Here is a 10611-nt window from a genome sequence, read left to right on the forward strand (position 1 = left end):
TGCCAGGTGTTGACATTAGGCACTGGCTGCAGTTTGGAGGTCCATGGGTTGCATTTAGCATTCCTGCAGTACTACCCTTCAACAAACCAATTCACAAACTATAGTTCTTATTCTCGGCCAATTGGAAAGAAAACTCCAAACCTGTTCCTGCACATTTCAGTGAACAACAAATTCTTGCAAAACATACATGTGGGAAAGAACAAACACTGCATGTCGCTGCTTCAAAGTAGGCTTTCAAAGTGTACCCTCTGATGGAAGATCAGCACCTTTTTTGTTTATATGTGGTGAAAATGGAACTACTTGCAAATCCAGCTAGTGATACTGGGTGTTTGATTGACTTACTGGTAGGAGTGTCCTTTCTGCACTTTTCTTTCAGTTGCAGCATACTCTGTTCTTGGCAGCTATTCTTTTTCTCTGTTTTATTTCTGTATTCTAGCTTGTCTGTGTCTCATATGTAGGAATGAAAAAGTTGCCACTTATATTCTTCTGTGAACTTAAAATGCACACTTAAATTCTTTTCCAAGCAAGGAGTCTACTCGTTTATCAGAAACAAGTTTTTGACTTGACTTAATGTTAATGATGAAAAATACAGAAGTCTGCTGTTTCAAACAGTCAGTGATTAAACCATAGTATATCTTATTCTGATGGTTCAGGGAGGAACAGATGTTGTGGAGGCCTATACCCTGCACTTGTCTGGCTGTGAAACTAATAAACTAGCATTATTCTCCTTAATTGTGGAGTGCATGGAAGCTGGTTTCCCTGAAGGGTTAAAAAATGTTTTAAAAAAACCCCCATGTTTTGATTAAAGGTCCCATGATAGTGGTTTTTATTTTTTTAGAGTAAACTTTTCCCACCATGTATAGAACTGTTTTTCTTCAGATGTCTGAGTGTTTTGACTTGGCATTGTAATATTTAAAATTACTTTTTGGTGTATAAGCTCTTGTGTTTTTAGAAGGAAGTGCTTGGCTGCATACTGACCATAGCACTCCATGTTTTTATAAAATGGTTTCTGGAATTTTTCACTTGTCATATTTTCAAGACTTGAAGTGGTACTCTGTCTGTAAGGAGGTAGTTCAGAATCTCACAACAGTAGACACAGATTTTCAAATGTCGCCAAATGTAGAAGGCGATTGGCTTTAACTGCATCGTTTTGACTTCAACCCATTATCACTTGGAGTGAGTTGTTGGTTAGATTAAAAACAAATGTTATCTTAAGGAAATAGAAAGACAGAGAATTGCCAGCAAGTAACTATTACACAAAAGTTTATTTTAAGCTACATGTTTGCTTTGTGGAGTTGTTGCAGCTCAAATGTGAGTTGGTTAGCTGTAGAACAAATTATTTTCTAAACTAGGAATATTCTGTATAGACCAAGTTAAAGTTAAAATTGTTTTGGAACAAAATGATAGGGTGGGGGATTGATTTTAATTTGAGGCAATCATCCTATAAGGTTTATATTTGAAATATCACTTGAGGGTGAATTATGATTTGACTTGCCTTCCCTGCCCTTGCAATATTAGTGGTGTTAATACAATCAAGTGTCTTGGGACATAACTCAAAAGTCTTTTTTCCACAGGTTTCAACTGAAGTAAGGTACTGTTGTGCTTATTCGGAATATGTGGTACTTTCCCCTGTTATGCCTGTAAAGATAGAGGGATTTTCAGAGCAAACAGTTACAAGCTTACATGATTAGAAGCCTATGGACTGTTTATTTTCAGTTTGACTGTACTTTGTTTGTTGTAGGTATAAATTATCAGACATCAGGTTTTATATGTTATCTGTCTAGATTTTCTTATCTGAATTATATGTTCTGTTCACTTGTTTCTCGTTGCAGGGAAATTCTAAAAAGAACAAAAATCGATAGCTTACAGCTAATCAACTGTTGTCGGAAGCTGCTGCTGCATAGGATGCAGATAGTGAATGCTCATTGTCCAGCTCCTGTTTGTTCCAGGAAGCAGAGGGTGGTATTGGGTCTAGTAAAAACTGATTTGGTGCTGTAAATGGCTTTAAAATATTTAGAACTTGTAACAGATAAAACAGAACTTAATGTTGGCTCTAAACCAGGAAATACACACTCTGTGGATAATTTATATAGTAATTACCTTCGGTTTTTACTGTGCACTTTTTAAAACCAGGTTTTAATTTCATGTAATAACTTCAGATTTTGTATATTTTCAAATATGATTATGCATTAACAAATTTGGATCAGTGCAGTAGTTGTCTATTTTTGAGTTATGCGCTAAATTGTCAAGATGTGTACATTCCTTTACTTGTTAATAACAGTTTAAAAATGAGTTTTGAGACTTTTTTTGGCCATTCAAGCTGTGCGGTTACTGTAAATGTATTATTCCTGTTCTCAGCCCTTTTGAATTAATTGGAATTGTGGCTTTAAATGATTTCTATAAATTCACACGAGTAAATGGGATCATTATTTTATTTTAGACTGCAATAGTGGAAACTTTTGCTGCTTGTATTTGGCACTTTGGATTTTGAAGTAAAGAGCACAAATAGTTGAATTGGGATACTTCTATGAAATTGCTTTAAGCCCTTACTTAGGCATTTTGTTTACACATATATGTACATATATTGGTTGAAATAGCTGTTTAAAGCTAGATGAAATTGTGATTGTAATTTGCCCCAAAAGAGTGAAACAATGTGTGTAGAATAGATCAGCTTACTGTGCTCTCTTACAGTAAAGAAGAATATGAAATATGTAGATGATCTAAACACTGAATTTGCAAAAAGTCTTCATGGAATTAAGTCCTGATGGATTCACTGGGGGGATGCACATGGCTTTTCCTTTGTTTTGGGAAGTTTGTGGACTTTAGGCCTCTCCTAAGATTTTTTTTTTTTTTGAAGTGAAGTCTAATACCACGAGTTTTCACAGCATCGATTTTTTTTTTTTTTTTTTTTTAATCAGAAGCTGTGCTGCTCCACATTTACACTGATCTTCTGTTCCATAATTTGCATTATGGCACTTACTTGTCCCATAAGGGTTTACTCTGATATCAGCTGTGTCAATATGTATTATTAGTATGTAATAATAAAATCAGCTACATGAAACCAGCTTGACTTTTTTTCTTAATTCTGGTTATACCCAGGTTGCACCATGCGGTATTGTGGTGAGATGTTAACAGCTGTTCCCAGTGAGGTGAGCTTAAGTAATTAGACCAGTCTAGTTACTGTTAGTAGTGCTTCTCTTTGTTTGACCCAAGCTGCATTTCTGTACCTAATGCTGCAGTGTGCAAAGTACACCGAGTCCACGTCAGCATTTCTCACCTTCTTGTCTGCGTGAGGGCAAACAAGCATCTGGTCTGTATTGCTGGCAACTGTGGAACTGTTCTGATACAGTTTTTCCTTTTAACGACAAAATGGATGTGGTCATGAAACTGGAGAGGAGGCAGAGGAGATGGGGAGTGCCTGCATGATTTCTTACTAGCATCGTGTTGAATTAAAAACTACATGGTGCTGCTAATGAGGGTTGGGAAGTGTTTACTTTTAACCATTTTATTGAAGCAGATACAGCTTCAACTGTTTCAGTTAGGGTTGGAAGCTACTTGTTTTCTTCCAATTCTTTTGATGCTGCCTTTTCTGAGGGCTTTCATCTTCCAGTGAAGGTACTAATTCAGTTATTTTAATTCTCTGAATCAAACTGCTGAACTTGTTACTGATGCTACTTCTCATAGGTGGCTGCATTCAGGAAAAGGTTTTGCTTATGCCATTTTTGACAGGCCTAAGTAAAAATATAGTTTGACGATTGAGTGTTTAAAAATGTGCATAAAAAAGCTAAGCGTATCTTATCTCAAAAGTGTTTTTACAACAGAGTATATGCCCAACATCAAAACTGGAATTAATATAGAATGTATAGGCATATAGGTACAATTCCAACGTACATTGCATTTTTCCCTGCTGTGCCTATTTGGAAATGTTACTTGGCTGTCCCGCTTGTCAGTCAGCAGTAAACATGCTCAGGAAGAGACAATTTTGATCACTCAGGTCACCTTCAGTTTTTAAAGGAAACGTTTACAGGTAAGTTCCAGACAATCGTAAACTATCAATACACAAAAACAGAATATTGGGAAAAAAATTTAAACCAGTGTTTTGGATACTGTTGTAGTAATGCTGTGAAGGGGCATAGTACATTACATTAACTCAGTGGCATTAGAAACTGGAACAAGTGGAAATGCCCAACTAGCTTGTGCTTATCTGCTAACCAGGTGGTTCTGAATCAGTTAATATCTCAAATGCTCTTAAATATCTAAATTGTTATTAAACAGTGCTATGCTATTAAAAAAGCTGAAGGCTGTCTTCAACACTGCACTGAAGAAGTCATCTTTGAGACAAAAGTTTTCCAGAAATAGGAATTTGAACTACTTTGTCTATATGAAATGGTCTGTGCAGATTATTATGGAATGCATAAAATTTGGGCAAATAAATTGTACTAATACTGGAATTAATGTTCAAAAATTTACAGTGTGAATACTTGACTTCCTAGTTGATTAGTCAGGAAACCAATGACAAACTGTTGTGAAGGAGGAGAATCTTTAGAACAATACAGTGTAAAACCAGGGTTAAAGAAAAATCCTAATGTTAATTTTTTTTAATGGACAGCTCATTGCAGCACACAAGTTTTTAAAGCATTTTTAGAGTGCTTAAGTCATTTCTCCATAAGGTTGGGCACTTCATGAATTAAGTGACCAGTTCAAGTAACAGCACTAGTTCCTGTTAATGGTTTTAATAACTGGATCTTCAATATTTTTTTCTGAACTCTGTTTTAAACCTATACTAACACTTTCAAAGACCTCAAAATGTTTAGCTATCCTAGATTTGAGAATACATCCCCAGTAACTATTCTGTGTGTTCAAAATAAATATTTGCTATAACCAAGAATGAATTCCACTTCAAGATTGCTCTCTTAAGCAATGCTGCTTCATGAGTTTTGAAAGTACCCAAGAAGCACCATATACATTGGCTATTTTAAAAGGCCTTAAGCTCTTACAGATCAGAGGTTTCCCTGCCTGAAAGATTAACTTCTAAAACAGGTGTCTTAGGCTGACATAGTCATAAGCTGTGCAGAGGTGTTATCTCATTACTTTTCAAATCGTGATGTGATTATTTTAAATTGTTACATACATAACTATACATATGTGATTTAAATACTGATCATCTTAAGTGTTGATTTAAAAATGGTGGTGTTTGTAATGTCTTTTGCTAATTCCTTCAGATTCATCCTTAACCAGCTCAACATTTCAATAGCGGTGGTGTTGGAGTCTTCACACTTCATGTGATCTAGTAGCACTCCAAGCAGCATCAGTATCAAGACTGAAACACTTTGCTTTCCCGTCTTTGTTGAAATGCATTGGCTATTTGTACAGGGTATTCTCCCTTTTTACCAAGCCAACTTCATTTCTAATTTGTACTTGTATTCCTGTTGCTCTTTCTAGTCTACCTTCCCTCACTGACAGATGAGTTGAATTTTTGGTGGGGGAAGGTCTCTGGCCCAGCATGTTTCCTTGATGCTGAGTTTGGGCACAGCAGGGGCCTGTCACTGTTCAACAGTGCTCACTATTAACTCCCAAGAACAGACTTGCTCAGACATCCAAGGCATCAGTTGCAAACAGGAAAGGAAATAAACTTTTTATCCACGTATCGCCTATCGTGAGACCGGAGGAGTTATTTACTAGCTTGGTTGAGCAATGTGAATGCTGTATTTTTTTTTAATATATATAAATCCCATGATATATTAAACTTTGGAGCACCATCTGGCCCTGTAAAGTGGGCAAACCTGTTGTTCTTTAATACAGTATGTATGTAAGGTAATTTGAGAGCACTGTCTTAGCAACAGCAGGGTCATAATAAAAATAAAGCTTAGTGCAGTAAAAAATTGTAATTGCTACCAGAGGTCTGATTACTTCCTCCCACAAAGGCTAGATGCTGCTCTATTAAGAATGCTTGTTCTGTCTTATTCTGCATTTTCTGCTTCTGTTACTACTTGCAGTATTACTCAGCAGTGAATTAAAACCATGTTTGTTTAGAAGAGGCTATGTTTGCCCTAATTCCTGAGTATTTCTTTTAATCGGAGAGTTAGAAACTTGCTTTCACTGTAATTGTGTCTGCAGAACTGCAAGCTTGGTTACAGATGGGGACAGAGAAGAGCTTTTGGAGACTTTTACGAACCAAGGCCTGACTGGGGCTATGAAATCCACGGCATGGAAACTTGCCTGGGGCCATTTCTCATTGTCTGCCTCTGCTGCCTGTGTAGGCAGCTTTAGACATGTCAATGCTAATCCAGAATTACTCAGCTTCTTACAGAAGCTTCAAGTGCAAACACTTGCATCGCTGGAATACCAAGGTGATGGAGCTGAGCTGCAAAATAAGAAGCGTATGATTCTCGTTGGGCTTAATTTGCATGGCAAGCTACCATGCTAGCAGTCCTTTTCAGTTTTAATCTTTTTATATGTGAAATTGCAGAGATAACAGTAGAAATCATACTTTGTCTGTACTGGTTTTAATTCTAATTCACCCTGCAAGTCCAAAACTTTATAAACTGATGAGGTCTTAACTAATGAAGTATACTGCCTTTGAAATCCAGGCCTGGTATCAAAACTGTATTTATGGTCTCCTGTAAACAGCACAGCTTGGTCCTGAGAAGAGTTAAGACTACAAAATTAAAAAGTCCAGGTAATTTCCAGTCGCTTCATGCACTATGGATTCTTTCACTAATTGACTTGGAAGCTACTCTGTGGTGGCATGTAGGTTCTTGCAAATTTTATCCGTATAAAGTTCATTGCTTCTGAAATAAGTATGGGGGGACCTTAAATCTCCACTCCCACCCCGTTTTCTACTACAAAAAAAGTCTTCATCCTCATCTGCCCCCCCACTAAAGCTGCGCCTTGCCTTCCTCTTGGACTTAGAAGGCTTCTATTTGTGCTTGAATAGTAAATGCAGAACACTTTATTCAAGAAATATTATTTTAATGAAGTTACGAGCTTGAAAAGAATCTGACTTGAGAACTTCACTGCAGTTTCGTTTAACTGCAACCTTTGGCATAAGGAACAGCTGTAATATTGGAATTGGTGCTGCACCTCTTACGTGCCTTCTACCTGGTGACTTTCAAATTGCATGTAGCATATGCAAAGTTGGATACAGCAAATATTCGCCTTGGGAGGGGGGGAATCACATTTACCAAAAGTTTCTTTTGAGATCTGGAAAGCCTGGTTTATTTTGAGTCCAAACAAGTTTCTCTTAGAGAATCAATTTAGCCCAGGAGGTCAAGAGCATTTGAAGCCAACAAGCAATCAATCTCTCACAAAAAGAATAAGAGTATGCTAAAAATCTGTGTAGTGAATATGCAGTACTTAAATAACGAATATACTGAACTTGTGAGGGTTTTTTAATAGCAATAGTACTAAGTGAAAAATGAATTTATTGAGCGAGAGGGAGAGAAGAATTTTACTCTTTCTTTTGCATTTTGGTTTGAATTCTCAGTTAAGATGGACTTTAGCAGAAATTTTTTGCTAAAATAGAAGGCAAAGTAGTAAAGCAAAGAGTTTAAAATAAAGCTATAAATGAGTGCTCTTCTGTCTCCAATTAAGAATACTTAGTTCTAGCAAGATATGAACTGACAGGTTTCACTTTTGACAAAATAGTCATAAACAGTAAATCTTTTATAAAAAGGGTAATATACTGCAAGTCACGTTAAGATCAACATAAATATAGTCAGTAACGTAAACTGACTTTGTTAGCACTGTAAAATGTTGAATGAGTTTAATAACTGCCTGTAGCAATATATGTAATACTGTACCTTTATGTGAAATACTCTTCAAACTGTATTTACAGTAGAAATAATTTTAATAGTTCTAATTTGTTCTGCATTTGCCATTTATTAAATTCAAATTATATTAAGGAATTTTAAATCTCAGTATCAGTTACACTTTTTTTTTTTCCCCTCTGCTGCTTGAGTTTATATTGCACTGAATTGTTTTGGAGGAAGAGAAAATGATAGCAGAATTTACTGGAGAAGAACAGTCTTGTCTTGAAAACATACACTTGTCTCAGCAAAGGAAAAATCTGATCTAGATTTAGCCAAATGCTGACCTTGATAAGGAGACATGAGAAATTAATACCCTTCCCCCTTGAAAAGCATTAGAAAGGGCTAATGTGGAAACTAACAGGCAAAAAAAAAAAAAAAAAAGTGAATGTTCTCAGGAGTACATGAGAGTCTGAAGGACTCAGTTTGGAGTATGTAGAAAATATTAGAAATCAGGAAGTATTTCGAATGTCCTGGCATTTTGATGAAACAGGAGGTACTGATCCTCTGGTTCCCTGTGCCAAGAGGTTGGGTGTGTCCTGAGAGAAGGCAGAAGACTCACTGGGATGGAATTCCAGAGGGAAGAGGTTGGGATCAGGTTCTGGTGCTGGGATGAGGGCGGCATGCGGAGCTACCTAACCCCATGCTTGCCAGGGCTGCGGCTTTGCGATCTGAGCCTGGCGGCCTCGGGCTGGCAGTACTGAAGAAACACATTTAAAGACAGAAAAAAAGTGAACGTAACGGTTCACTGGCTTGCAAGTTACGGATTAAATTATGCTATATATTATAAAAAATTCCAAGCTATCGGAAGAAAAGACCACTAGCCTTTCTTTCCCCTTCTCCTGTCTAGGTAGGAGATGCTCAGATCCTTCCTCTGTGAACCGTTGCTGTCCCTTATGCAATACTGGGATGGAAGTGTGAACAACAGCAAGATGCTGTCAGAAGCTGGTAGGTAGCAAGCCCTCAGGTGAAATTATGTATTCTCAATGTAAAATTCATTGGGAGCATAATTTTAACAACCAGTATCTTACCTGGTTGGAAATGATAAACACTCATGAACAAAGACCTGGCTAACTATATTGGGCACTGGATTTTTTTTTTTTTTAATTAAGATCTTAAAAATGGATTTTTTTTAAAACCAAGAATGGACAGTGCTTTTCCTAGTGCAATTTTTGTAATGGTATTAAGCTTACAGAAGAATTTATTTGTAGGGAAAACTGTATTGAACACTTCTATTGCCAATGCAGGCAGCCAGAGCCTGAATAATATTTCCCATGCATACAGCAAAGAAGTAGGATTGCTTAATTTTCGGATGAAACATAAGAAAACTTTTCAGAAAAGGTAAGTAGGACAAATGAAAGCAATTTACAAAAGCACATCCTCCTTATTCTCTTTAAAACACAAGGGAAAGTTCAACAACACTGGAAAGCAGTGGACCTAAAATAGATGGATGATGCTTTGTAAAGAATTCTGGATGCATTACACGAGAAACCAGCACTCACCGCTGTGAGCGAGCTGTCGCTGCGATCGATAACTTTTCACGTGGGCAATTTGAGTATCTGCAGTCCCAGACAGCTCTGCTCCATGCCCCTGGGATCGCTCTAGAGGGTTTTATAGGTGATTTCCCCCTCTTCCTCCTACCCATTCTATCTCTGTGTTCTGTCCTTTTGGGAGCAGACCTCCCGCGTGGTACCTTGTCACCTCTGGTAGGTGCACTCTAGAGACGCATAAGAAGGCATTTCTTTTACTTCAGATAATATGACTGTATTATCCCGGTGGTAATTAAGCCCTTTTCTAAGCCTTGTGCTATATGCCTTTGGAGGAACTCCTATCTCCAGAGGAACTTTGAGGGATGAGGTAACCTGTCCTCTCTTGGAGCTAGGAGGTGTTTGCGGCACGAACATTTGGACACCAGGAAATCCCTTGCCCTTTTTTTGACAGCGTTTGCCTTTTTGGAGGTAGGAAGATTGACGCTGCAGAGAAAGAAATGACTATTCTTACACAACTTAGAAAATCACCCTGGCTTAAGGTCTTCTTCAGCAAATTTATGTATCCAATATAAGCTGAACAGCTGCGAAGATCTACCCAGGCTTTCCAGCCAGCACAGTGCTACCAGAGAGATGCTCAGGAAGGGGGCGCAACCGGAGAGACTGATCCTGGAGTCCTTGTCCTCCTTAGAGGCGTGAGGTTCCTCCAGAGGAAACTCTTTTGGAGGAGAAGTCAGCTTAGGAAGGAAAGAATTGAAGGAAAGTGGTGTCCTTTGGGCCATCAAAGACGTTGTCTATCCCTGCCCTTGTCCGTCTTCATTTCTTCTCCTCTTGGCTGGTTGAAGGATGAGTTTGGCCCTTTCGTGACTTCAGCAAAGGCCTGTTGATACTCTACGGACATAGTTACGACCAAATGCATGCGCAAAGTGGCCTTAACTATACTTCACAGAATCGTTGAGCTTGGAGAAGACCTTTAAGTTCATCGAGTCCAACCGTCAACCCAACACCGCCGTGTCCTGACGTACCACGTCTATGTGTTTTTTGAACACCTCCAGGGATGGTGACTCCACCGCTCACCTTACTTGCTAGTAAGAAACTTCCCTCCGCCGCTGTGGCTCGCGTGACCACCGAAATCTTAGAAATCTTGGCTTCGTCGGACGTTTTTCTTCCCGGCTTTCCGCATTCCGTAGGCTTCGTGGCTGCTCGGACAACTTCCTCGCTTCGCGCTTGGGCGCAAATTAAATGAATACGCCCGAAAAACGACGAAAGAATTTGGGGGGGGGGTGACAATGATGCTCACCCCCCCGGGAGGCGCA

The 10611-nt window shown here is 38.4% G+C and overlaps 2 protein-coding genes across 9 annotated transcripts in view; both read left to right on the forward strand.

Moving 5' to 3' along the window:
* Nucleotides 1-3064, forward strand: part of PPP1R21 (protein phosphatase 1, regulatory subunit 21) — a 33384-nt gene extending 30320 nt beyond the window's left edge. For 4 of the 6 annotated variants that reach the window (XM_010577769.1, XM_010577770.1, XM_010577772.1 and 1 more), the window contains one exon: nt 1833-2885. In XM_010577769.1, coding sequence (XP_010576071.1) covers nt 1833-1862 — 30 coding nt within the window. In that variant the 3' untranslated portion in view covers nt 1863-2885. Of the gene's footprint in view, nt 1-1832 lie in introns of all 6 variants that reach the window. The other 2 variants (XR_775040.1, XM_010577767.1) reach the window with 2 other exon arrangements.
* A 7254-nt stretch (nt 3065-10318) lies between these two features.
* Nucleotides 10319-10611, forward strand: part of STON1 (stonin 1) — a 24182-nt gene continuing 23889 nt past the window's right edge. For all 3 annotated transcript variants that reach the window (XM_010577774.1, XM_010577773.1, XM_010577775.1), the window contains exon 1: nt 10319-10355. The gene's annotated coding sequence lies outside the window, so the exon portion shown is untranslated. The remainder of the gene's footprint in view (nt 10356-10611) is intronic.

The sequence above is a fragment of the Haliaeetus leucocephalus genome, unplaced genomic scaffold (genome assembly GCF_000737465.1).
Source record: "Haliaeetus leucocephalus isolate CR32 unplaced genomic scaffold, Haliaeetus_leucocephalus-4.0 Scaffold577, whole genome shotgun sequence".
Taxonomy (NCBI): domain Eukaryota; kingdom Metazoa; phylum Chordata; class Aves; order Accipitriformes; family Accipitridae; genus Haliaeetus; species Haliaeetus leucocephalus.